The 26,080-nt window shown below is 38.5% G+C and overlaps 2 protein-coding genes across 7 annotated transcripts in view; one reads left to right on the top strand and one right to left on the bottom strand.

The window, feature by feature from the left end:
* RTN4IP1 (reticulon 4 interacting protein 1) overlaps positions 1 to 1,058 on the top strand; it is a 59,817-nt gene extending 58,759 nt beyond the window's left edge. For all 4 annotated transcript variants that reach the window (XR_016441140.1, XM_090037415.1, XM_090037401.1 and 1 more), the window contains one exon: positions 931 to 1,058. Coding sequence is in view for 3 of the 4 variants with exons in the window: in XM_090037415.1 (XP_089893541.1) it covers positions 931 to 1,047 (117 nt within the window). In the remaining variant the exon portion in view is untranslated. The remainder of the gene's footprint in view (positions 1 to 930) is intronic.
* A 2,901-nt stretch (positions 1,059 to 3,959) lies between these two features.
* The window catches only part of CRYBG1 (crystallin beta-gamma domain containing 1), a 146,783-nt gene continuing 124,662 nt past the window's right edge, over positions 3,960 to 26,080 (bottom strand). For all 3 annotated transcript variants that reach the window (XM_090037365.1, XM_090037369.1, XM_090037371.1), the window contains 9 exons: positions 25,427 to 25,553; positions 25,241 to 25,273; positions 22,337 to 22,449; positions 21,894 to 22,023; positions 17,771 to 17,910; positions 15,394 to 15,517; positions 13,815 to 13,970; positions 12,073 to 12,235; positions 3,960 to 5,985 (listed from right to left, as the gene is read on the bottom strand). In XM_090037365.1, the coding sequence (XP_089893491.1) occupies positions 5,897 to 5,985; positions 12,073 to 12,235; positions 13,815 to 13,970; positions 15,394 to 15,517; positions 17,771 to 17,910; positions 21,894 to 22,023; positions 22,337 to 22,449; positions 25,241 to 25,273; positions 25,427 to 25,553 (1,075 nt within the window). In that variant the 3' untranslated portion in view covers positions 3,960 to 5,896. The remainder of the gene's footprint in view (positions 5,986 to 12,072; positions 12,236 to 13,814; positions 13,971 to 15,393; positions 15,518 to 17,770; positions 17,911 to 21,893; positions 22,024 to 22,336; positions 22,450 to 25,240; positions 25,274 to 25,426; positions 25,554 to 26,080) is intronic.

The following is a 26,080-nucleotide window of genomic DNA, read 5'->3' as shown; positions in this document are numbered from 1 at the left end:
CCAGTAGCGTGTTTAGGATTTCACTGTTTGCATTCTGATCACTGCAGGAGCTAGATGCAAAACCATCTAATGCTAATGTGCTTCCCTGATAAGAAGATTAGGGCCAGTCCAGTGATGCAGGAACAAACAGAAAGCTCATCTGTAGGCAATCCGAAGTATGGGAACAACCTGCGGGAAGATTTTCTTGCAGGGCTTATCTCAGCCTTGGGAGGCTGACTCAGTGCTTGATATTTTTCTAGCACTCTCTATTTGGCTATCAGCGAGAAGTGTTGCTGCTTTTCCATTTTCATGGATACAGCTGAAATGGTGATCATTAGTAACAGAAATGTGAGGAAAATATTAGGGAAAAAAATGAATCATTCCTGACTGCCTCCAATGAACTTGGTTGTTGTACATTAATCATTTGAAGATCACATTAAAGCTGTCTATGCAACTGATTTTCAAAATTAAGACATTGAAATAGCTGAAAGAAGCTGTATTTCTTAGTCCATAGGTATAGGAATGCAGAATGGGTAGGATTTTCAAGTGTGACTGATTTAAGAGCACAAGTGCCACTGTCTTAACTCAGGGCCAGGTTTTTAAAAGGTATTCAGGCATGAATAACTTTGATCTTTGAGATTTTGAAAAGCATGTTGTACGTATGCCAAGTACAACACAAAATAGCAATTCCTATTATTCCAGTGTAAAGTGGTGTGTGGATGTTTATTGTATTCGTATATCCTTCTTGGAATACCAGTTGTAGAACCACTGCATCTGTCTAATTCACAGGCCTAATTAAAAGAGCCCCGAAGAGAGGACTATATTGTTAATGCCTTAGGTTGGGTAATATAAACTATTGTCTTATGCTTTTGAAGGAAGGGGTTTTTAAAGATAGACTAATAGTCATTTGGTCCCTGTCAAATGACACTCTTTGTTGTTTTTTTTCCATAGATCCATCCTGTTATTGATGAAGTCTTCTCTTTTTCTGAAGTTCCAAAGGCTTTTCTGAAAGTGGAACAAGGCCATGCACGTGGAAAAATAGTGATCAATGTATTGAATAAAATATAATGTCCCTCAGAGCCATGTTGTTCTGTTTGTAATCTGTTTTATCTGGTATATGGTACTGGAACATAAAATTCCTGGGAGTTAAGTAGCTTCTTGTAAATGCATCTCAGATGATTTAAAAACTTCTTAGCTTTACTGCCTCTGAGCAGCAGGTGAGAGGTTTGTGGGGGTATATTTTGTTTTTTAAACTGTGTAATTTAATATGAAATTTACCGGTATAAAGAATGCCCATCTTAAAGTCCATTCTTCACCAGTTGTTGGATTTGAGAAAAAAATGCTAATGCTTTTTTTGGACCAAGTCATTTACAGAAGTGTTGGGAGGAACTGTTGACTGCACAAACTGCCAAAAACTAATGCTGATAGGACAATTAAATTGATAGCTGTTACTAGGTGCCTGTAGTTCTACTTCTGTATATAACTGAATGGTCCTAGGAGACTAAGGGGAGGGGACTGTACCTCACATCACATCAGGGAAGTGAAACCAGGTCTCTTTCTTACAGGGCAACTGCATAACCATTAGGTTATGGTATAAAGGTGGGTACTATCACTTTTTAACCATGACGGTAGGAGGAGGGGAAGAAAAAGTGGCGGGAATAGGAGGGAGCCTTGTTTCCTCCTTTAGAAGAATGGCAGTAGCCATCTGCCTTCAGCAGAGAGCTTCAGGCTCTGAATCCCAAGTGAGCAGAAGTACCTCGCAGCAGGACTAGAGCTCAGCAGCAGAGAGACAGGATTTCTCACACAGCTACATGATTTAGTGTTTTGTACTGATTACTTCTGAGTGACTCTGTTCAGCATGGAGGTGTTTGACTTGCTGTTCTGAGGTGCTTAACTTTACCTGGCATGGTATGGTGAGCCAAGGCTCTTTATCCCAGGTTTTGGATTCTGCTCTGGGAGACGGGCATCAAGTACTTAAAAGACTAAGGGTTTGAATTATAGCTACTGTGAGAAGGTTGACCTTTCTCTGCTCCCCTCCCCCAAATCACACTCAAAGATGAATGGACTCTTAACACTGTACCCATGCCTCTATCACCAAGACTCGCTTACCACCAGTTGCTTTGATGACTTGACTAGGAACTCCAAGGAATAAAAATTCTAGTTACCACAATCCTAAGTATTCTGCTGTATACATTTTCATTTCATCAGACTTCCTATTTCTCTCCTTATCCCATAGCCACTGTCATATGGATTTTTCTGTATTGGTTGCAGAACATCTTTAATTGCCCTTACTAAAATTCAATACATTCTCTTTCCCTTTAGCCTTACTTTGTCAACCATACTAATTCATGCTAGGCTTTTGTAGCTTGTTGCCGGCTTGACCACATAATGGCTGCCCTATAAGTTGGCTCAAAGAGAAGGAATTAGAATCATGGAAAAATAGGGTGGGAAGAGACCTCAGGAAGTCATCTAGTCTATCTCTTTGCTCAAAGCAGGCCCATCCCCACCTACAGCATCCTAGCCAAGGCTTTGTCTGTCTGTGCATATCTACACATTGCTGTGCTTTAGTATTTCCTTTTGGAAGTAGTAAAGCATGATGCACCATATGTGTGGTGTGCGGTTAGATTCCACTACTATGTCACCATAGTGGTAAGCTATATCAGGGGAGCATGCTACTACGGCAACATAGCTGGTAATTGCATGTAGACCCACATGATTACTACACTGCCATAATGTGCTGTATGGCAATGTAGTGTGTTGCTAGGTTGTCATAGGGCAACATGTAGACTCACCCTCTGTGTCTTAAAGACCTCTAATGATTAAGATTCCATAACCTCTCTGGGTAGCTTGTACCAGTGTTTCACTACCCTCCTAGTGAGAGAGATTTTCCTAATCTCTAACCCCAACTTTCCTTGCAACTTGCTCGAGACCATTTCTCCTTGTTCTGTCGTCATCTGCCAATACTGAGAACAGTCCATCTCCATCTTCTTTGTAACCACACTTCAGGGTGCTTTCAGATGTAATCTGTACCATCCATCTACCTTATCGTAGGCATAAATCATCTGCTGATGTCTAGGGATTGGTAGAACAGTAGTAAAAGTCATTCAGTGCTTAAATTACTGATTCAATTGGAAATAGATCCAGAGTGCCCAGAAGTCATGCTTGATCGATCCACACTGCAAAGTTCTGCTGACTCTTACATCCTTACAAACACAGGAAAGTGAGGTTTTTTTTCCACTTTAACAACTCTAGCCAAGATAGCTAAACTAGCACAACCCCAGGGATGGTGCAGTTATAGTGACGAGTGATTCTGTCAGCTTGTGTTATTTAGGGAGCTAGTATAACTCCACTTAGCAAGTCCTGCCATCCTCTTCCTCTTTCCACCAGGAGACTCTGCTGTAAGACATGTCCATAGTCCTCTCTAAATACAATATTTTCTTGCCTACATCATGCCCCCAAATAAGACTGTACCTTTATTTTTTTCACTGCCTTTCAAAAACATCTTCCTAAGAGAGCCCTCTCTGCAGTTTTACTTTGGCTTTCCCAAGACAGAAATTGCTGTTACCAGATTTCCTCACTTAAAATGTGCATCCTAACTTCCAGCAGCTGATTTTTGGGGGAAAGGTGGATGCTGTATATATCAAGAAAATGACAACTTGATACAATTTGGAGTGGAGAAACTTCCATGTAAAAGAAGCTGCTACACTCCCCCAACCACTATCATCTACCAAAATAGGCAATAACCTATGAAAACTTATCCTCCTCTGGACTATTTAGTCTATAAGGTGCCACATTATGCCTATACATTCACCATTAGCACTCATTTGGTAAAGGAATAATGGACTGAATAAGGCACAAAACTGAGTAGTCATTAATAGAGTTAAGGCACAACATCTGGGAAGTATGCAGTGTTCCTGCCTGAACTGAATCTCTTCTACATGTAGAGTGGATTTGTATATACATTCTTGTAAAGAAGCAGATTTACCACATTCAGATTTATTTGTCAAATATCTACATAGCATAATATCAATACAACACTTAGGCATGGAAGTTGGCTAGGAGTATTGCTAGTCTACAAAGTACTAAAAAGAGTGTTTTACAGTGTGTACCATAGTGCAGCTTTATTTTAGAACAGTCTACCTGAATTTTAATTATTACAGTTGTCTGTACAAACATCATTCATATAGCATTGAAGGCACTGACTTCCTCATAGGTTGAGAGAAAATATGGTTTTAAAATCCTATGTCCAGTGAGGCAGCACATACAGCAAAGGAAAGCATTATATTTTAAGACAAAGTCTAAAGCACACCCCTGAGGCTCCTAAGAGCACTTTTTAATAATACTGGGCAAAACCTGAATGAAATACATCAGCACAATAAAGGAGCACAATAAAGGATTACATTCACTTTTTGCTATTCTGCCACTGTCATGAAATAAACAAAGGGGGGGGAACTCAACAATTTTAACACTGGGCCAACTGAGATGGTGACCAACAGGATGGCCTGTTAGAGTTAGTTAATATTCCTCAGTTGTCTCAGCAAAGAGCTTGTTCCAAGAAAAGGGCAAAGTCAGTGTTTTCTAACCGTAACTATAAAGGGCAGGACTGGGACTGCAGGGTTGTGATTGCTAATGTATCAGAGTTCTTTCATGGCACTCTGGTCTGCGTACGTCCAAGTTTTCTTTCCTACCTCTATAATCAGCCTTTGTGCTGGTTCATGAGAACTGCTCTGATATTCAGTTCAATACAGACCCCGCCCCACCTCAGCTACACCTCAGGTATCTGGAGCACACCAAGCTCCACAGGTTAAAAATGTAAATAAATATGGCTGGGAACAGAAAGACAGTGTTGGCAGAGGTCTGGAATGACTAAGCTGAGTTTCTTTTAAAATAATTCATTTAAATTTATCCTTAAAATTAAAAAAATGGGGGCTGAGGAGAAAGGGTATTTGAAATTAAGGAGTTTGAGTCTAGTGAGAGTGCACTTATTAGAATTACCCTCAAGTCTGAAAATTTAAGACCAGCAGAGAAGTACAATAGTTTTAATTTATAAAAAGTAAGGCAGCCTAGCAGATATAAAATGGGTGCCTTCCTCACACCTGATGCACCTGTCTGGCAGCCCAGTGCTTTTGCTAACAAACATCTGAGGTTCATGTCACCTCTGTCTAATAGAAAAAAAGAACAAACTAGAAATCAGATTTGTTACTTATTAAAATACGGTCTTTAAAATAGTCTTTAGTAAGTACTTTACTAAAATAGATACAAATATTCTCTGAACTTTTTTTTTTGGTAAAAATTCCTTAGAAATGCTGTTCCAAGCAACTCTTAAGCGCTTTCAATAAGCAAAAAATATTTTTTTGTTCTAACGTACCACTTGCATCTTAACTGTCAGTAAATGAATACTCCAGTGCATTACAAAGCTCAGCCTATTTTATGCATGTACCTGTTATACTCTAATCCCTTATGGAACAAAGTGTTACCTGTTTTCTTAATATATTGGTTCACATACTTCCCTGATAAAAAGCAGTTCTGAAAATCATTTAAAATGACACCTATTTAATACACTTTGGATTAACTATTCATCACCACTCTGGTGTCAATACACCCAGCTTCCCTGTGCTTCAGTGCCCCACCTGTAAAAAAGAAAAACATGGAGAAAACAGCACTTGCATACCTCAATCCTGGAATTGTGAGAACTGTGCATCAGACTACAGGGTCTTCAGGCCAGGGATGGAGGGACATACAAATACTGTGAAGAAGGAACTGAAGCTATTTTATTGTTTGTTCTTATGACAATCATGAAAGAATAAGTGTCACATCATCAAACTCTTTTGTCTTCTTCAAAGGATGTCTCATTAGTTGTGGTATCCAGAATGCTCCTGGTTCATAATTCTTCTCTGCTTGATAAAATTGGGTGGACTTATACAACCAATGGCTCCCAACGTTGTGTTGGCCTTTCTTTACTGATGTTGTTGACAACAACATGGTTTTGATCATACTGTGTGCCCCCTAAAAGGAAAATTGAGAAGTGAAAATAAAGTATGAAGAAGTTACTGAAATAATTACTGAAAAAAGGTGACTGATCTCAAGTGGATTTAACAACCTTAGCAGCGGCAGAACATTATCAGTGCCCTCATCCCCCCTACTTTATCTATTGCAGATTAGTATATTCTTGGTATTTTGTGGTTATGTACTCTGTCATGAGCCAGGGTTGTTTGTGTAGTTTTAGGAATAGGGAGTAAAGGGATGGAAAGGCTCTAGCATCTTGTGCAAACATGTTTATTAGCCAAAGCATCAAAATCTAATGCATCTGTGACTCATGGGTAGACTAAGGCATTTCTTCTTTGTATGACCGCTCATGTAGGTGCCAAGCCCAAACACAGGACCTCCATCTAACCCAGAAGGTGCACAGCCCCACCAGGGGAGACGCCTTGTTGGACCTGGTGCTGGCCATAGGCGACGACCTAGTGAGGGGCTGCGGGTGCTTGACCACCTGGGTGACAGTGATTGTCACCTGCTGAAATTCACCATCCAGCGCAAGGTGGCAAAAGCCTACAGCAAGGCAGCAGCCCTAGATTTCAGGAGGGCGGACTTCAATGAGCTAAGGAGAATAGTCGGAGAAGCACTGAGGTCCCAGAGGGGAGGGGAGCCAGGTGTCCAAGAGTGGTTGCTCCTTAAGGAGACGATCCTCCAAGCCCAAAGGGAGGTAATTCCAACATGGATCAAAGGGAACAGGAGGGTGCAAAAGCCCCCATGGCTCACCAAAAGCATCCGGGAATGTCTCCTAGCTAAAAGGGAGGTGCACACCCAATGGAAAGGAGGGGCCATCCCCAGGGAGGACTATACTGCGGTTGCTCAGGGATGCAGGGGGGCAGTCAGGAAGGCCAAGGCGGAGATGGAACTGGGACTAGCTTCCTGGATCAAGGACAACAACAAGTCCTTTTTTAAATACATATGGGGCAAAAAGAAGGTACCAGGTAACGCGAGGCCCCTGCAAGACGCACTAGGAAATTTGGTCATCACACCAGACGACAAAGCTAACTTATTTAACAATTTCTTTGCCTCCATTTTCCTGAGCAGGGACCAGAACTGCCACCCCCCTCTAGGCCCCCCTTACATCCCAGGGGAGGCACACCTAGGCCAAAGGTTAGTGAGGATCTAGTCGGGAACTTCTGGAGGTATTTAAATCAGCTGGTCCGGATGATCTCCACCACAGAGTGCTGAGGGAATTAGCTGCGGTCATTGCAGGACCCCTGGCACAGCTTTACGAGTACTCATGGTGCTCTGGTGTGGTGCAAGAGGACTGGAAGAGGGCCAATGTGGTTCCCATCTTCAAAAAAGGAAGGGAGAAAGGAGGACCCAGGAAACTATAGGCCAGTTAGTCTTTCCTCAATCCTGAGTAAACTTTTTGAGAGAATTATGCTGGCACATGTACACAAGGGGCCAGCAGGGGAGATTATGCTTAGGGGCAACCAACACAGGTTCATTAGAGGCAGGTCCTGTCAGACCAACTTGGTGGCCTTCTACAATCAGGTCACCAAATCATTAGATGCAGGGGTAGCAATGGACATAGGCATTCCAAAAGTCCAGGAAGACTTCGACACCGTCTCTTACCCCGTTCTCATTAAAAAACTGGGGGACTGTGGTGTTAGCAACTACACAGTCAATTGGGTCGCCAACTGGCTGGAGGGCCGCATCCAGAGAGTGGCGGTGGTGGTGAACGGGTCATTTTCGATTTGATGGGATGTGGGCAGTGGGGTCCCCCAGGGCTCGGTCCTCGGGCCCGCACTGTTCAACATCTTCATCAGTAACTTGGACAAGGGGGTAAAAAGTACCCTGTTCAAATTTGCTGATGACACTAAGATGTGGGGGGATGTGGGCATGCTAAAAGGGAGGAATAGGCTACAAAATCGGACCTAGACAGGATGGGATTCAACACTGACAAGTGCAAGGTGATGCACCTGGGGAGGAAGAAACAGCAGCATACCTACAGGCTGGGGAACTCCCTTCTTGTCAGTGCAGAGGCAGAAAAGGATCTTGGGAGTCATCATTGATGCCAAGATGAACATGGGCCAGCAGTGTGGGGATGCAGTCAGGAAGGCCAACCACACCTTGTCATGCACCCACAGATGCATCTCGAGCAGGTCCAAGGAGGTGATCCTCCCCCTCTGTGCGGCACTGGTCAGGCCGCAGCTGGAATATTGCGTACAGTTCTGGGTGCTGCACTTCAGGAGGGATATGGACAACATGGAGAGGGTCCAGAGAAGGGCCACTCACATGATCAGGGGGCAGCAGGGCAGGCCCTACGAGGAGAGGCCATGGGACCTGAACCTATTCAGCCTTCACAAGAGGAGGTTGAGGGGGGATCTAGTGGCCTGTTACAAGCTAGTCAGAGGGGACCAGCAGGCATTGGGGGAGTCCCTATTCCCCCCAAGCACTACCAGTGCCTAGGAATAATAGTCACAAGCTGGCAGAGGGTAGATTTAGGCTAGGTATCAGGAGGTGCTACTTCACAGTCAGGGCGGCTAGGATCTGGAATCAACTTTCAAGAGAAGCGGTGCTGGCTCCTACCCTGGGGGTCTTTGAAAGGAGGCTGGATGAACACCTTGCTGGGGTCATTTGACCCCAGTGCTCTTTCCTGCGATGGCAGGGAGTCAGACTTGATGATCTGCTCAGGTCCCTTCCGACCCTACTAACTAACATGCTTCTAAAATGCCTCAGCTGGATCTTCCTTGGATGTATTTTTAGCAGACCAGTAACCAATAATGGAAAAAGTTCATTTGATGAAGAAAAGTCTATTTTTCCTGTTTACAAAGAAGTAGAGAAATGCTTTCAAGGCTTGTCAATTTCTGTCTGCCTACATCAAGGAGTTATTTCACAAAGCTATGAACCATATGCATATCTCAGACTATATAGAACAAATGCAACAACTTAAGTTAATGCAAACATTTTCTTGCTCCTATGGATTTAGTGATGGTCTTTTACTTTTTATTTACCTATATATTAAAAAAAAAATTTTTTTTAAATTGTACCCACCTCTCTCTTTGGAAGTGCTGCTGACAGCATAGCCTTCTTGGACATTTAGTTTTGGTCACTGACACAGCTTGAATAGAGCTGGTAAGATCAGTCTAACCAAGTATTCCATAATGAAACACCCATGTGCTTTATAGCTTTCACCAGTCTTGGAGAGTGAATATGTGAACCTCAATCCATGCCCCTAAATTGTTCTGCTCTACCTGCATCCCTTTTCTTTCTCTAGGCACCTCCCAAAATATAAACACACACCATTAGAAAATCTAAAACCCACCAAAAATGATGTGTCACATTTCTGTTTGCCTATTTTCCAATTAAGAAATACTCCTGGAACCAGAAGGTCTTCCTAACCATATTTATATCACAGGATGCTGCTTGAAAAATCCTAGCTTCAGCTCTTCTACTGAAGTCAGATATTTTTTCCCTTCTTTTACTGTACTATATTACTTATAGTTGTTTTCCCATATGCACTACTTCCAGAATGATTTTTTTGCCATGATAATGATTTTTTATGAACTGTACTTTAGAAGTACTTATAAGTCGTCATCCTCCCCCTAAATGATTGAGCAAAGGGTGAATTTAATATATTAAGGTGATTCCAACGATAAAGTCAACAAATACAGACTCTGGCAGACCAGATTCAGATAGAAGTGTACTGAATTGTCAAGACCCCTTTACAGCTCTCCCTCATGTACCAAGATTGCTCAAGCTCAAGTGCCTTTTGCTGACCTCATTTTTAGCAGTTGGGCACATGGAAAAGAAATGCATCTCAGGTAACCAGGCCCCACATCACATAAGGACCTACTGACGCCATGAATTCACCTGCACTCCAACTAGATGCAATGCAAATCTTGTACATGAAAAAGCCTCTATTTTATTCTTCATTAAGAAATCAAACACTGTTAAAGATGACATCTGGCTTGTTAAAACAACATAAACCTTTATCTAACAACATTTTAGGAAACAGTAACTCTAAGTACTTCAAAGGTACAGAACAGCTTTCAGCATAGCATACGCATTCTTGAAGTACTGTAGAATAAGGTGCAACTATGTATGTTGCACAGTACAGTGAAAGATGATGAAATAATCTGGTTTTGATATCAAGTGGAATATGACACAATTTAAATCTATAAATATATGGCAATTTCAGACAAATAGCTGCCGGGTACTTATGCAGTACCTCCACAAGATGGCATCATAACCGTACATTTTGGTCAGGGAAATGTATTTAAGAATCGTAAGGCTGAAAAATGGAGGTAGGTTATTAGACCTTAAGGGTGGTTCAGCACCACTGGTGGGATTAAGTGCAGTTTGTATTAAATTGTCTGAAGCACCTACATTAAACTTATTTATTATTTCATATTTATGAGATGGCTCTCTCTCTACTCAGCTCTCATATGATTTATAATAGCTCCAACTTCAACTTTAGGTGGCAAAACAATGATGGACCATTCTTTATGAAGACGCAGACCACTTTCCATCCCATTAAGTATATGTACGAGAAAAGAATATCTAGCACTCTGCCCATGGAAGCCACAACAATCAGTCTCTGCCACATAAGAGAGGGGAACAGTTTTCAGAGAAAATGGTCCTTTGTTGAACCTCTAACCAGTGCTGGCTTAAACACCTCACCTCAGTTGACAAAGTGTTCCAGTTACCCTAGCACCACAGAGAAGTAACTTTTAAAAATTTTTCCTGAGTCTTGATCCCAACTATGATTCATCATATCACTGATCTCACTGATGTTTCTCCTGAATTAATCCAGCAGCGGATCATAATCTGGCTGCTACTCACTACCAGTTTAAGGGTACCTTTTAGTATGTGCAACTGTCAGTCCAAGACAGTTACGGTTAAGTCTTACAAGTAAATAATATAAAAAGATGCTTACTCCTCATTGCTGCATCTTAAAACATTAAAAAAAAACATTTTATGTAATATATACTTCAAATATATAATGTATATTTAATATCTATACATGAAATTATGTGTTATAAAATATATATTATTATACTGTATATACATTTATCTATACATGCACAACAAGTTTGTTATATATACACACACATTAAAAAAAAATTGTTTAGGAGCCTGACAAAATTGGAAAGAGAACAGACAGGTAAAGCATTCTCCAAAGCATATTAGGATATTAAATCTCACTCTCTTTAGATGTATAGTTTACCTTTTCGATCAACTCAACATGGTATTTTGCAATTAAATGCATGAATTTGACATCCTTTTTAAAAAGTTTAACTGAAGACAAGCCAGTATGTAAATATTTTGCCTCTGCTAGTAGCTCAATTAAGATTGAAAAAAAGAATTCTGCCTGGGGTCATGAACAGCCTCTGTTGACTTGGATTCCTTTTGATAAAACTTCTCATTAATAGTCATGCTTTCCCTTTTGGAAGGGGTGGGGGTGGGTGGGAGGAGAAAAATCAAGGCACTGGTGTAAGACAAATTTTGAGAGCCAACATTGTTTAAGCTTTCCCTTCATTTGTGTCCACACACTCCATGTTTATCTCTACTCATTTTGTTTCCAAAAAAAACCCAACCCTCAGCTGTTCTAATGAGCAGTAAGTACAATGTTATTTCAAATAACATTTTCAATAGAATAAAATTAAAACAGCTGACTTGTTTAGAGATAATAATTTAAATTTAAAAACAAAAGTAAAGTGCAAAAAACATAATAGTGAAAACAAAAATAGGGGTTAATTCTGTTGTGAATATAATTATTAATAATTAACAACTACTTAAGTGTATAAGCCATATATGCAGAAATACAGGCCAAAAAATCAAAACAATAAAGGTATTTTTTTTCTTTTCTTCCACATTTTATATTTTGAAGAATTTTATGCAGATAAAGTTAAAAAACAAATAATTAAATATAAATATATACTTTGGGGGTAAAAAAAAGACATCTATGGATTAAGAGCCTGTAGAAATTACTGATACTAAATGATCAAATTGTCTGAACTATAAAGCCATATTTAAACTTATGGGAACATTTAAGTACAAAATCCATCATGACATGTGCAACTGAAATGACACAAGACAACAAGTGCTTACCTTTGATATCTAAAACCAGTTCTGGTTTCATCTTGCTATAGATTCGGCCATCAGGATGAATATGCCAATATTGTTTGTCGTCATTCTGCTGAAGTGACAGACCCAGCTTAGAGCCAGGAGTTATAAGATTTCCTACAATTGTCAAGCACAATTCTTCAACCATCTGTATAATTAAAAACACAAAACCTGAGTTAGTCAGCTTTGTTTCTAACATCTGTACCCAAGTTTTATCTCGTCACTGATGGAGGATATAGACAGGAGAGAACAGATCTGGTTTCTACTTTCTATCCCTAGGGGAAAAAAAAAATCAGTCAGGTTTTACTTAGTCAGTGCTATTTATTTCCCCCCCTCTCTCCCCACCAAGTCTGTCTTCCTGCTGGCAACCTACAGGGGAACTCTTAGTTTCCATACAGGACTGGCAAAACTGATTCATGTGAGAAGGATGCTCAAGCTTGAGCAGAAGGATTTCTGAAAATGGGTTATCACACTAGATGGTAAAAAGATGCATCTTTTCCTGGTTTGATTTTCTTAAATGATATTTTTAATGTGACAAAAGGAACATTAGGTATTTATTTTCCTTCATCTATGAAGATAGGATGTTATGATCCTGATTGTATATTTGACCTGAAGCAGAAATAGTCAGATTAATCATATTGGATTGAAAGTATCTGAAGGTCTTTAGTTGGTTAAATACACACAAAATAAACTCTTCATTTGAATATCAATTGTTGTTGTTTATTATAATCAGGGATCCTGGTTTTGTCTGATTTAAAAAAAAATCCCCAATTTTTGGTTAAAAAACCCCAAATCCACATTTTTCTGTGATTTAAAATGAAACATGGAAAAATGTAAATTTGGGGTTACTTTTCTCTTTCCCCAACTGAAAATTGGGGATTTTTTAAAATCAGACGTAACCAGGGTTCCTGGTTTTCATTAATTTATGCCATTCAGAAAAGGGGAGGTTCAATGTAAAAAAACTTAACTTGTGTTTCAATTAAATGGAGAAGTATGACATGGAAAAAAATATAATACAGTGCATTTTAATTTTAGACATAAAAGCATATAGCCTGCGGGTTTAAGAAAAAAATGAAAGACAATTACAGTGAGAATATAGTGCTTCAAAAGGCAAAAAATATTGTATATTCTTGCATACGACATATCCTTTTCCTCCCAAAAAGCAGCTGCTGGAAATTGCAGCATACATTTGTACAAGAAATATGGTAAGAATTCTCTGCCAGTTAGTGCAAAAGTTAAAGTAAAATCTGGACAAGACGCATATATAGCAGAACAATAAGCAGGCTGTACTCCTTGGCTGCTGCTACTCAGGCCCTTTCTAGATGTTACATGCGGTACACACAAAAAATCTGGTTAATTGTACAATCGGTTTAAAGTGGCTACAAATTAATTATGGCACTTTAAAAAGGCCTAACCAGCTATAAAGTTATTATTGGAAAATGTGTAATAATTTTATAGCTGGTTTCTATACAGCTTTAATTTGCACATGTTGCCTCAGTTACTTAATACAAGGAAAGATGCTTTTTCTTCAATCCGTCTTCCAAACAAAAGACATATTATATTCTAAGGTGTTGTATGCAAGAAAATATGATACTGTAAAGACAACAGGCAGTGCTCTTGTGAATCTTTAAAAGGATTTTGAGTTGCATAATTATATGGACTGCTATACTGAGATAGATCATTCAATGTTTATAAAAACAAGAGTTCCACTAAAACATTAACCTCACCCTGCACTTGATGAATCCATCCTGATAAACCCATATTTGATCATCTGATTTATCTTCTGAAACCTGTATTCGGAGAAGATTCAAATTGTCTAGATTTCCATCAGTTGAAATGAACTGTCCCGTTTTCTTGTTTCGAAGTCTGAAGTATACACGTTTCTGTAAAAACAGCAGTATTAACCATAGCCTTTCATGCAGGAATACATCTTGTTCCTGGTTAACCTCAAAGCAACTGCTACTTACTGGGTACAGCTACATGAGATGTTTACTGCGGAGTTGCCTAATTAGCTCCGCAGCAAAGTCTCAGTGTCTACAACTGCAGCCATTAGGCCACAGGTCCCCTGCCAGCCAAATCTGCTCCAACTCAGCTAAACATGCTTTGGTCCCTGGTGCACATGTAAACACAGGTTCCAGGAGCAATAAATTTTGGCACAATATGCACCAAATTTTATTATATTGCATTAATGTGTACATGTAGAGGCATTCAGTATTATTCAGTGTAATACTTGGGACCTGTCCTCTGTCTCCCCCAAAAAGGCTCTGAATTTCCTATTAGGATATTTAAAAAACAAAAAGTCTGAGGAGACCCAAGGCTTAAGAAGTCTTCATTCTGTATCAGTGCTTCAAAATCTATAGTCCACAGGACGCAAACAAGTGGTTCTTATAAAAATTACACTCTTAACTCTTGTACAGATACTGTTATCAATCATGCACTAAGGGTGTCTTTGCAGGATCTAGTTTTACATACTTGTGTGGAATAGCTACTGTTATAAATTCACATCTTAATTTATTCTGGATTAATTTCTCTGCTTTGTGTTTGAGGCACAAGCAGACATTTATACGATAGGGAGCAAATGCATTCATTATAGATACCAAGCGCTTTGAAACTTGAATGATGTGAACTGCAAAAAGTTTTTTCCCCCCCCAATAAAGCATCGCTTAATATAAACCTTCAGTATTAGAGTTTATGAGGATGGGCTAGGTATTAAAATATATGTAGTCATGATGCTTCAACCTCAAATGAGATGATCCTTACAAAAAAAGTCATGACGGTATTTTATACAGGATCACCAACTAATCAATTTACATATTTAAAAGTTTATAAAACAGACTAGAATTGTTTTTGCTTTCTTCAAGAAAACAGATTAAATGCTTCTGGTTGAAGTATCTAGGCAAAAATTAGCAGTTTCCCTGACCAATTTGGTTGAATTTGTGAGAACAGTTGAAGACGATGCAGATAGTCTGTGACCAGTGGGGAATTGAGAAGGTTGACTACTTGTTGAAGTAATTCAGTTAAAGTGATTTGCTCACAAGTAACTTTTATTTGGTTTCAAGTGTACATGGAAGACAGTTTTAGACTTTGGGAAACAGAACAGCAAAACCAAGGGGCACAGTTCACGGAAATATTATGAATGGTAACATAGACAAAATTTTCAAAATATGTTCCCTCCAGGTTCCCCATTTCTGTTTTGTGACCTGCAACAGGATTATAATGTTGCCTTTAATTCTGTACTGCAAGAACAAAGTCAACAACAATAAAAATACAGGAAGCACACAAAGGAGACCAGTGCCCTTCTCTCACCTGTAATAAAGGTCGTAGAGAGCCTATTTGGTGATATCCACTTAGTTTATACCAGTCTGGGATATCATTTGGGGATAGCAACATCTGACGTCCTCTGTAATTACTATGTTCATAGATTACCCATCTGAAAATACAAAATGCTTGTGACATATCAGATGTATTGATGGCTGCTTCTGAAAATATTAAGTGATATTTTAAAAGTTTTATCACACCAAAAGGGTGTGCTTATGTCAGCAGTGCTAATGAACATATTTATTTTCAACTGCTCTCCAAAGCAATAAAATCATCTCTGGATTTATAGCAGCCATGCCAGGAGTTGTAGGTTTGGGTTCACATTTCTAAATCTTGTCAAAAAAAAATAAATCCCACCCCAAATGAAACAAAGCATTATCTTAGCTTAAAAAGAGTATGAAGTACAATGATCTTATGAATGAACAGTGTCAGGATGTGCACAGACATGCACAAATAACTTGGTGTCTGCTTTTTTTCACCATCGTGCCAAATTTTGCCCTGTGTGCAATAATCCCAGGAGTTCTGACACACAGGGGTTCTCAGAATGCTTATTATTCTACATTACTGTGAAATGAGTCACTAAATATGGGGGTACCTAAATTTCCTAACTTCTTAGCCAATTATATATAACCAGGTATGAAATTTACTTTTTTTAAAATGAGCTACTCTTATTGGTGAAAACTCCTGCAGGAGGGAAGAAGGTGCAGCAGAAGGTAACCACATATTTGGCCAAGAAACAAATTGGCCTTTGGCTTCAGATTATTTCCTGTAATGGAAAATTAGAAGCAGCTTTTCAGTAATGATGCAATGCTTGCACTTTGGCTGGTTGAGGACCAATATTAATAAGTCACGATGGAAATATTTTCATACCTCGCCAAAGAAATTTAAAACTCTTCCTGACAGTCATTACAGAAATCAGAACACTAGCCAATTCTACTTGAAAGGCATACATGATTGAGACTTAAGTATTATGTTAATGTTACAGGATAGTACTGTACAACATTTGTTGGCTCTGCTCTCCATATATTGCATTGCTTTAACTCTACCATCATAGTAATTTTACAGAGACCAGCCTGAAGACAGGGAGCAGGAGTTCTGTTTGTTTAAATGATACTTAATGGTCCCGTAACACTATTTAGTTTTAAAAAATGTGTTGTTAAGTTTTACTTTTATAATATACAAAATAAAAAAAGCAAAATCAAAATGAAAACTTTTCAACTGATCTGAATTTAAGTATGCAGGTTATAGATACAAAACCTCTCTACTTGAAATGCAGATAAATGCTAAAAATTCAAACTCCTTTGCAAAACAGAATTTCTATCCCCTGAGGACCTCTTCCTGTGAATTAATTTCAAATCTCTATTCTATGAGCAAACAAAAATATTCCCACTATTTTGTCCAGATGACAAATATGAGGCATGCTTGAAGACAGCTTGAGTTAAGCCATCCAATTCAGGGCAGTGCTGGACTCCTCTGGGGTATCAGTCTGCAATTTGAACTTTTTAAAAAACTATTTAAATGCAAATGTTATTCACAGAGTAAAAAAAAAATTAAAAACTTATTTATAGAATTAAGGTGGGTATTTTGGAGGAAGACTCAACAGAAGTATTCTAATTGTAGTGTGTGATCTAAGGAGATTAAAGCTATATTAAAAGGAAAAATTTTCAGACTGCCTCAAGCCATTTATAATTGTTTGTATGCCAGCATGTATTAAATCAGAGAATCCTTTTTTAAAATATAGTTTAAGAGTTTAAGGTAAAACAACAAAAGAAAATATTTTCATAATAATAATTTCATAATAAAAAGTCCCACTAAACTGAATCAGAGTTTACCACTGAATCAGAGAAATCTCACTAGTTTAGACTGAAGAACGACAATGATCCAAAGCTATCCTCTCTTCATTTGTAGTGACTAGGTAGTGGAGTAAATATGGGAGACTTTCTAAAGCAGCTTCCTATTGATTGAGATGAGAACAGAACTTCCCATGTAAATAATGCCCTGCATTACACAACAAACTGTGGAATGGAACAATATAGTGAAACAATACTACTGTAGGAATTTGCAAGAAGACTTCCTTAAGGCACCAATCCTATATATTTACTTCTATGGGATGAAGGAGTCAATACCCACATCAGTTTTACACAAATTCAAGCTTCTTATCCTAGCCCAGAAGATACAGAGCACTTTCTTCTCCAGCGTTGTCATCTCATAGGAAGTAGCTTTTGAGCCTTCTCTTGGCAAATCAAGATTGAATTGTGAAGTAATATTTCAACCCAATGTCCCTTATTTTCATTTACACATGTATTTTTGTACTATTTAACATTTACTTAGTTTCCACAAAAGTAAATAGTAAGTTTAAACTTACATGCCACCAGAAACTTGAACTGAAGCTATTCGAGAATTGTATCCCAGGAACTGGAGATTTAAGATTTCTGTAGTAAATTCTATTTTCTTTCCTTGGAAATCTTCCTTTTCAAAAAGGGCTATGCATGGTTCAGAAAGCTCCTGAATTAAAAGAAGAGGTTTACTTAGTACTTTTAAATTACATGTGGAACTTGAGAGGTCATAGAGATCATCAAGCCACAAAAATTCTTTATTTTTAAATGTTTTTTCCCTTTTGGGACAGAATATCAGAAACTCCTCTTGCCATGGTTTCTCATTAACAGAATGTTGTTCATAACACCCATATATATTTTTTTTTTGCATTGAATGGACAAATCTATCCTTATCACAGAAAACAAACCCATGGTTCTATGCATTTGAGCTGCATATAATATCTATCATAAGTATATTTTAAAACAAGTTTTAATTACAAATCAAACCCCTCTTGTATTGTTCAGTTAACTATCACTGGGGAATGTGCATCCTCAAAGCTGAATGGAAACTATTTTAAAAAGATTTTTTAGAGCCTAAGAAACATCACTATCTAGAACTCCTTGCTTTCCACTGTCAGAGTGGAGGAATGGAAAGGAACCATACCTCTTATTTTGAACAAAGTTATGGCCCACAAAAGGAAGCAAGTATTCATTAAGTAATCCTCAGGATAGTTTCTGGGGTCACATGCCTGATCAAATGCATGCCTTTAACATAAAACATCTAAGGCTCTAATCTTCCAGTCTGCTCTGTGGTAGTTGGATCCTTTGTTCTTATGAACTCCACTGAAACAACTTGGACGACTGGCATTCCCCCCCCTACCCCCCCCTTTTTTTTTTCTTAAAGAGAATGTTGGACAAAATGCATAAACAACATTTGGGGCAGAACACCATAATCACTGGGTTAGAGATACTCCCTCTCAAGTGAGTGCCTTCTTCACTGGGTGCAAGAGATCTGTTTACTGGCATGACTTCAGCTAGAGGGTTGAAGGTAGTCCACCTTCCCTGAGATGTATGTCTGAACCCGCTCAAGCTCAGAGGAGCCTAGAACACAGATCACTTTCTGGATGAGTGCTCTACACAGGACTACTGCATAAGGAAGTCATCTTTATTTCTTTCCTTCCCTCTCCTGTGGCTGCATCTTTGAATGAAAGGGCTATGGTTGCTGGTATTAAACTGGTTAATAAATCACCCTATAACCCAAAGCAGTACCTCTAAAATAATGTATTCTGAGCATGCACTGGAAAAAGGACGGGGAATGAAGCTATTTGACTTTGAACCACACCTTCCATCTCGGGTATTTTCGTGACTCAGTAACGTCATTACATAACACTCCCTTCAGCTAAAAGGGCAAGAGGGTCAGTTAGAAACTTTAAAACCTACAATTTCTTTATTTTATTACATTGTATAAAACTAGCACTTGTGTTAAAAAGAGCTTAGAAACATACACTTACATCCTGAGGTTTTACAGAGTTACTAATTAAATATGTATTTATTTGGCACTCAACAGAGTAGATCTGCAGTACAAGCAAGATCAAAAAGAGTCCTACTCTGAAGAGTTTACAGCATAACTTAAGACATGACACTGGGAGGAGGTGAGGAAATACAAAATTTGCTATCAATAATTAAGGTATTCAGAAGATGCTAGTGCACAGCATGATGCAGAAAAATAGCTTGGATAAACAAATGGTTCTGCAGTCTTCAGGCAGTGGTGTCCAAACTTTTCTCTCTGTATGCCAGACAGATGGTGCTCAGACCCTCTGAAGACTGCATGCAGATGGTGGGCCCAATCTGGCCATGCTGGGGGGAAGGGGACGTGACCTGGCCTTGAGACTGCCATGTGGGGTGGGAGAGGGGGCAAGGCGCAAGGCATGGCTTGGCCCTGAGCCTACTGCATGGGTCTTGGGAATTTGGTAGCAGGGGACAGTGACAGTATTGATTGCCACTGCTCCCCTGCCATCAAATCTCCTAACCCATATGAAGTCCTGTGGGCTGGATGCCACATCTCTGAAGGTTGCATTTGACCTGTGGGCCTGAGGTTGAGCACCCTCATCTTAGGGAGACATTTTCAAAATATAAGCTCCAATGAATTAAAAAAAAAAGGATATATGTGCTCCTAAACTCCTCAGGTGCTTTTGAATATCTCCCTTTGCTTTCTTGTGGTATCTAATTAGAAGTGGGTTTCTGGAGAAGGGATGTGAGGGAGGGAAGGGGAAGTAACCCATTGTATTAAGATCAGGTAATACCACAGAGATGTGGAGAATATCTGAGGGAGAAGCAGAAAAATACAGTACTGAGAATGAGTGGCATCAGTGCAAAAGTGGCTGAAAAACCTGAAAGGTAAAGCTGGCCAAAAAGCTGAAAGGTAAGTTCTGAAAAAGCAACCTCTGCAGAATTATGAAGGTAACCTTTACACAATTGCGTGCATTTCTGCCAGTAGCTCTTTACTTTCCATATGTTGGTTTGCTGTTACACAAATATAAAGAAATAGAACATAGGCTCTCTTGCTCAACTCATCTTCCCCTCAAGGAACCAACCTCTAAGACAACATAATTAACAACATACAAAATACACAACATAACATTGTATTTACTCCTGCTAGGCCTAACAAAACCTGTTACAGAACAAACCTGGGAAGTGCTTGTGAAATAGAACAAACAAATGTCTGTCATTTTAGCCAGTCTACTTTCCTTTACTATGGACAAGTTTTCAAAGAGGAAGTTTATCCTTCTACATAGGAATCAGGCATTCAAAACTCTTCTAATGCCATGAAGAAAAGAATACAATATACTAAATTATTCTGTTACTATTCATGTGCACATTTTTTTAAAAAAATGTTTAATAACATGCATTAGGAACATGACAGAAGTAGTAAAAAATGTAGGATACATCTGCAGAGGCTCTTTTCTGGGGTTTCTATTATGCATTAAAAACTAATACAGAGGCTAAAAAATGACAAATGTTTACTTTTTTCCTGCAATGGAAAAATTAAAGTGAGTGTGCACTATAAAGGCCAAATTTGAAGAGGAGGGTTCAGTTTACTTTTGCTCTTCTGTAATTAGTAAAAACCTCCTGTAACCAAGTCACTGGATTTCTTTACTATATTTACTTAATATTTATATTAGCTTTAAAACACACTTGGCACGGTCCTGCAAATAATTTACTGTAATAATTTTTTGTGGGATTCAGTCAGTTTATTGGTGACCCCTAGTACATAAAAGGCTCAAAATAAAAAGCCATTTAATTTCTCGTTTGCTTGAAATAAACAAAAAATTAGACAGAATTCTATATTAAGTATATAAAATATTTTACTAATATACGAGTAATTTTTTAATGTAATATAGAACTCTGATTTTCAAATGCAAGGTTCAGTTTTGTTGCTTATTTAGAAGAATGGCTACAGGTGAGTGAATGAACAGGATTGACAATGACATTGACAAGAACACTTTATAACTAGTTTAATTTTTGTAAAGTTGAATTCCTTTTTAGGCACATGCTCCATGGACAGAAGCTGGGACACTTACTTATACTGTTCTACAACCACCTCAAACATTACTTGAAGGGACCACCTATAGTGAAAAGCAGCCACTGGTGATGCATAAGGGGTATGTGTGGGTGCACGTGCACCCGAGATTGGCTGTGCCCCTCCTGAGATTAGCTGCTGCTGACTCTGCCAGCGGCATCTGCAGGCAGTTGCTGCTTGCCACCCCTCCACTGCTGGTGGCATCTGCAGGCAATCGCTAATTGCCACCCCTGCCACCACTGTGGCTGCCTGTGGGTGGTCCCTGCTTGCAGCCACCACACCCCTGCCACTGATACCGCTGCCTGCCCAGCCTCAGGAGACACAAGGCGTTCATGAAAGCAGCAATTCACTCACTGCTAAAATCATTCTTGACTCTTTTATGCATACTGCTATCAAGTGTACCACCAGGGACAGTTAGCACTTGCTGGTTCTGTAGGATCGTGTCCTTCGCAAAATAGATTTGTTACCCACAGGTCACTGAACAGCAGAATATGTTCCTGTAGCACCTATGCCTCTCTGTCTTTTTACAATTGCAAAAATGAGACTTTAAGTATTATGAAAGTATCTCTGTGTACTTATCCAATCATACTTACAATGTTGATAACTTGTAGAGACTGAAGGTTTGTTTGGGGTGGACATCCCATTGCAGACAGTGTAGGATATACTCCTTCTTCTAATACATACTGGTTTCCAGAAAAATCTTCTCTATCATATGCTATCCAGCTACAAGAAGTGATGATTAAATTATAATTAACAATTCCATTAATAAGTAAACTTTTGCTAGCCCTTCTCAATTGTTTTTAGGTTGTAAATAGACTAACTTATAAACCATGCCAAGAAACAGGGCTATCCTCATAGAGAGTGGATTAAATGATGATACAATGAATCATGAAACATTACTGTTTTTCTTCCACTCAACTCCACCTGGGTTTGTGAAACCATTTCTGACTTTTGAAAGTTGTTATACTATTTTTATTTTAAATGATCATTTGCCATTTTGGCGTTTTTTATAATAATCATATAATTCTGTACTTACCTGCCAGCTAAAACCTTTGAAGATTTTATAGCAAATGAAATGCCAGTGTGATTGGTGTTTCTCTCAACAATTTGGCAACTACCCTTGAATTCTGGTTCTGAAAATAACTGGACCTTTAATATTATAAAAACATAAACAGTTAAAAAAAAAGAGCACTTTATAATGTTAATAATATACTCAGCAGTATAGCAACTCACACATTACCTCCAATGGATAGTTATAGTCAATTATTTTTAAAAATCCAGTATGCTTCAGTTTTGCAGCATACTTTTAGGAATATTTTATTAACGCAAGTAACATTTAAAAATGACCATTCTGTGAGTTTATTATTTTTGGCAGTAAATCATTTGGTAACATACAAAAGAATTCAACAACTACTGGTAAACATAAATATCTACCACAGCAAATTTTTAAAATTTTCCTTGAAAGGCAGGAATAATCACAAGCTCAGGTCCATAAAACTCTTCTGTTCCTGTTATTTAATTACTTAATATAAGAAATACATTTTCTTTTCCTCACAAATAACAATGTATTTGAATTCTGAGAATATAAATGGAAGCATAATTTAACATACTGAGATTCTACAAGAATGGGTGTGGTACAAATTTCTAGATAAGGTGTACAGTACTTGCCCTGCTATAACTTAATTTGTGTCAACACTTAGAAGAATGTTTTTCTACTCTGTAAAATTTCACCCTAGGCTGAGAGCCACACACAGTCATTTAGTTAAACAGTGAGCCTATTAATTAATGCAGAAGGATAGTTTATCCATCAAACCCAATCATACAGAAGTCATCCACATCATAATAATGAATGCAAACCTGAGTCACACTTAAAGAATATACTCATTCAAGCATGTATAACAGAATCCATCCCTAGAACAAGTGTAATATCTGTTCTTTAGTTTAACATTTTAGATGCATTTAATATGCAGGTGCAGACAACAGGCATAGTTCTATTTTTTTAGTGCTCAGTTCCTTTTTTTGGATCTGGTCCTAAATTCTAACTGCACAGCTTTCTGCAGATATTTTCTTGAGCAGTAAACAACCTTAATAATTTTCCTCTGCCAAGAACTATACTTAACTAGCCAAGACTTTAAAAAAAAAACAAAAAACACCCAACAACCCCGCCTCAAAGAAATACATAAACAAACAAATAAATAAAACCCTTTTAAAGCATACTTACTTGCATTTAGGCTGAAATTAGAAAAGAAAGAAAAACCCACAATGTACTGCAATTTTATACACAGAGGGTTCGTCTATATGTGATGTTTACTGCAAAGCTAATTAGACAATTGGCTCTGCAGTAAACATCTCAGCATCTACATGTGTGGTCATATTAGACCACAGGAAACTAATAAATTCTGCAGCAGGTTAGTACTTGTAAATACAAGTACTATCCTATTGCAGTGTTTTTTTTGTGTGCTGCAATGTATGTGTAGACTCTGACAGGGCTGGCTGGAGCACGAGGGTGTCTCGATGGGAGGGGAAGCGCCCTCATGTCCCAGCCAGTCCCTTTGCAGCATGCTAAGCCAGGTCGGAGCAGCTCCAAGCTGGCAGGCTGATCCCCCCACAGGCCTTCTGCCAGGAGAGGCTGTTCTGACCCTGCTCAACATGCTGCAGTCCTGGGCGCATATGTAAACGTACCTAGGACCAATAAACTCCAGCACGAGATGCAATAGAATGTATTGCTACGCATTAAATATACAGGTGTAGATGTACCCAGAACAACCCTAAAAAGTTGAGATACTTGAATTAAAGGGATGGGATGGGAGAGGGACACCCTTATTCCTCTGTTAATGTTAACTAGGAATTTAAACAGAGGCCAATGTAAAATATTACATCTCATTGAACAGATGATCTCTCTCTGCCGATTTAGTCATATCTCACTGCTTTAATGTTAAGCAGCAAGATTTTACTACTTTTTAAATTGACAGCGTGAGCCTGATTTTTTGTAGCTTAGGTATCATGAATAGAATTAACTGAAGGCTAGACCCAAGGATAGACTTCAGAATTGCAGCATTATGTACTGCAGTGCCTTTTAGATGTCTGGCCCCTGGAGTAAAAAGCCCACCCTGCATTAGGTAATAGGCTCTCTTATACAATTCATGAGGAGAGTTTGGGACTGCTTTGAACTTTGTTCTGAACTTAGACACCTAGTTATTTCTTTAAAAAAACAAATCAGAGTTATCCTCTTCTTTTAAAGCCCAGCAATCTAGGGTCAGGTATATTTGTCAAACAACTCACCTATTATGTGGAAGAGTCAATTAATTCCCTTCTCTGCCTGAAGGCAGTAAAACTGACATCTCCTGTCTCTCAGGAAAATGCCCTGACCAACACTACAGGCAAATCTGGGATTAAGGGTCCCCTCTACCCTGTCTACTGAGACTGTGCCATCAAACTAAAAATAAATGATTGGACATACCTTACCTATATACAAGATAGGCACCAGAATATTCAAGTTTCTCAAATCTGAGGCACTTCTGGATGTATGCAGAAGCACCTGGGGAACTTTAAAGAACTTCTGGGGTAAAAAAAAATGAGGTGCCACTGGAGGTTATGTGACTTCAAGGTTAGGCAGTAGCCAAAGCATGATTTTCAGAAGTGCAACTTTAGATTTAAGCACCTAAATTCTCTTTAGCCTCATTTTAGGTGTTTAAAAATGCCTACACATGTTTATATAAGAAGCAAGAATTCTTGTGAGTGATAGCTTTTATTGGACCAACTGCATGGTTGGTCCAAACAAAGGCAAACTTTCAGAATTCAGTACCCTCCTTCAGGCCTCATTTTTAGTCACTTGCAGCTATCTGACAATGATATTTTGATAGATCTGACATAATTTTTTCTATTTACCCATGTTACATGCATTGTGCATTTGTTTTATAAATTTAGAAGAGGTTCTTACCTTGAATTTCCCCATTTGGCTACTGGCAGCATCCTAAAACATTTGGAAAACAAACAAACAAAAAGATATTAGGAGTGCCAAATTAATACAAAGCACACAAAAGCTTACTATTTGAAGAACTTGTGTAAATCAGTTTGATTAGGAGATAAAGTTTTGGGAGAAAATTATATAAATAAGTTTCCTTACCACTACTATAGGCTGAACTGAAGATATTTTACAGTTCTTGCCCCCCCAGGCTTCAATGCTGGGATACAGTCCTTTATTAAGTATATACTGCTCTCCTGTAAAGTCAGGATTCTCATAGATGACCCACCTGAAAAAAAAATAAGTTTTAAAAATACTGATGCATACAATAACAAATGGCTAAGTGCATCCATTTTCTAAACAATGAGGATAGTATTTACACTGATAAATAAAAACACATTAAAAGAAGCATTAGTATTACAAATACCCTGATGCCATTACAAAACACGTAAGCACAAAAACTGAGTGAGATTAAGAGGCTATGTATTTATTTTGTTAGGGCACAGAATCTGCTGTGTTAGGGAATAATGCTACCAACAGAAATAACTTATTACCTAAAGATTAAATGTTAAAACAAAGTCAAACACATTAACAGATTCTAAGATTTTAATGGCAGAAGTAACATTATGACCATTTAAGTATGACCTCCTGAAATGGTATATTTTCACAAGTGGTTTCTGTATTAAGCCTACTACTTTTGGCCCAGGCAGACCATATCTTTTAGAAAAGCAGCTAACCCTGATTTAAAAACTTCAAGCATTAAATAATATATCCCGCCTACAGGCAGATTGTTTCAATTGTTAATTATCATTACTG

The sequence above is a fragment of the Crocodylus siamensis genome, chromosome 1 (assembly GCF_052110815.1).
Source record: "Crocodylus siamensis isolate JL-2025a chromosome 1, ASM5211081v1, whole genome shotgun sequence".
NCBI lineage: Eukaryota > Metazoa > Chordata > Crocodylia > Crocodylidae > Crocodylus > Crocodylus siamensis.
The sequence above is the reverse complement of the archived record's forward strand: the minus strand, read 5'-3'. Positions and strand labels throughout refer to the sequence as shown.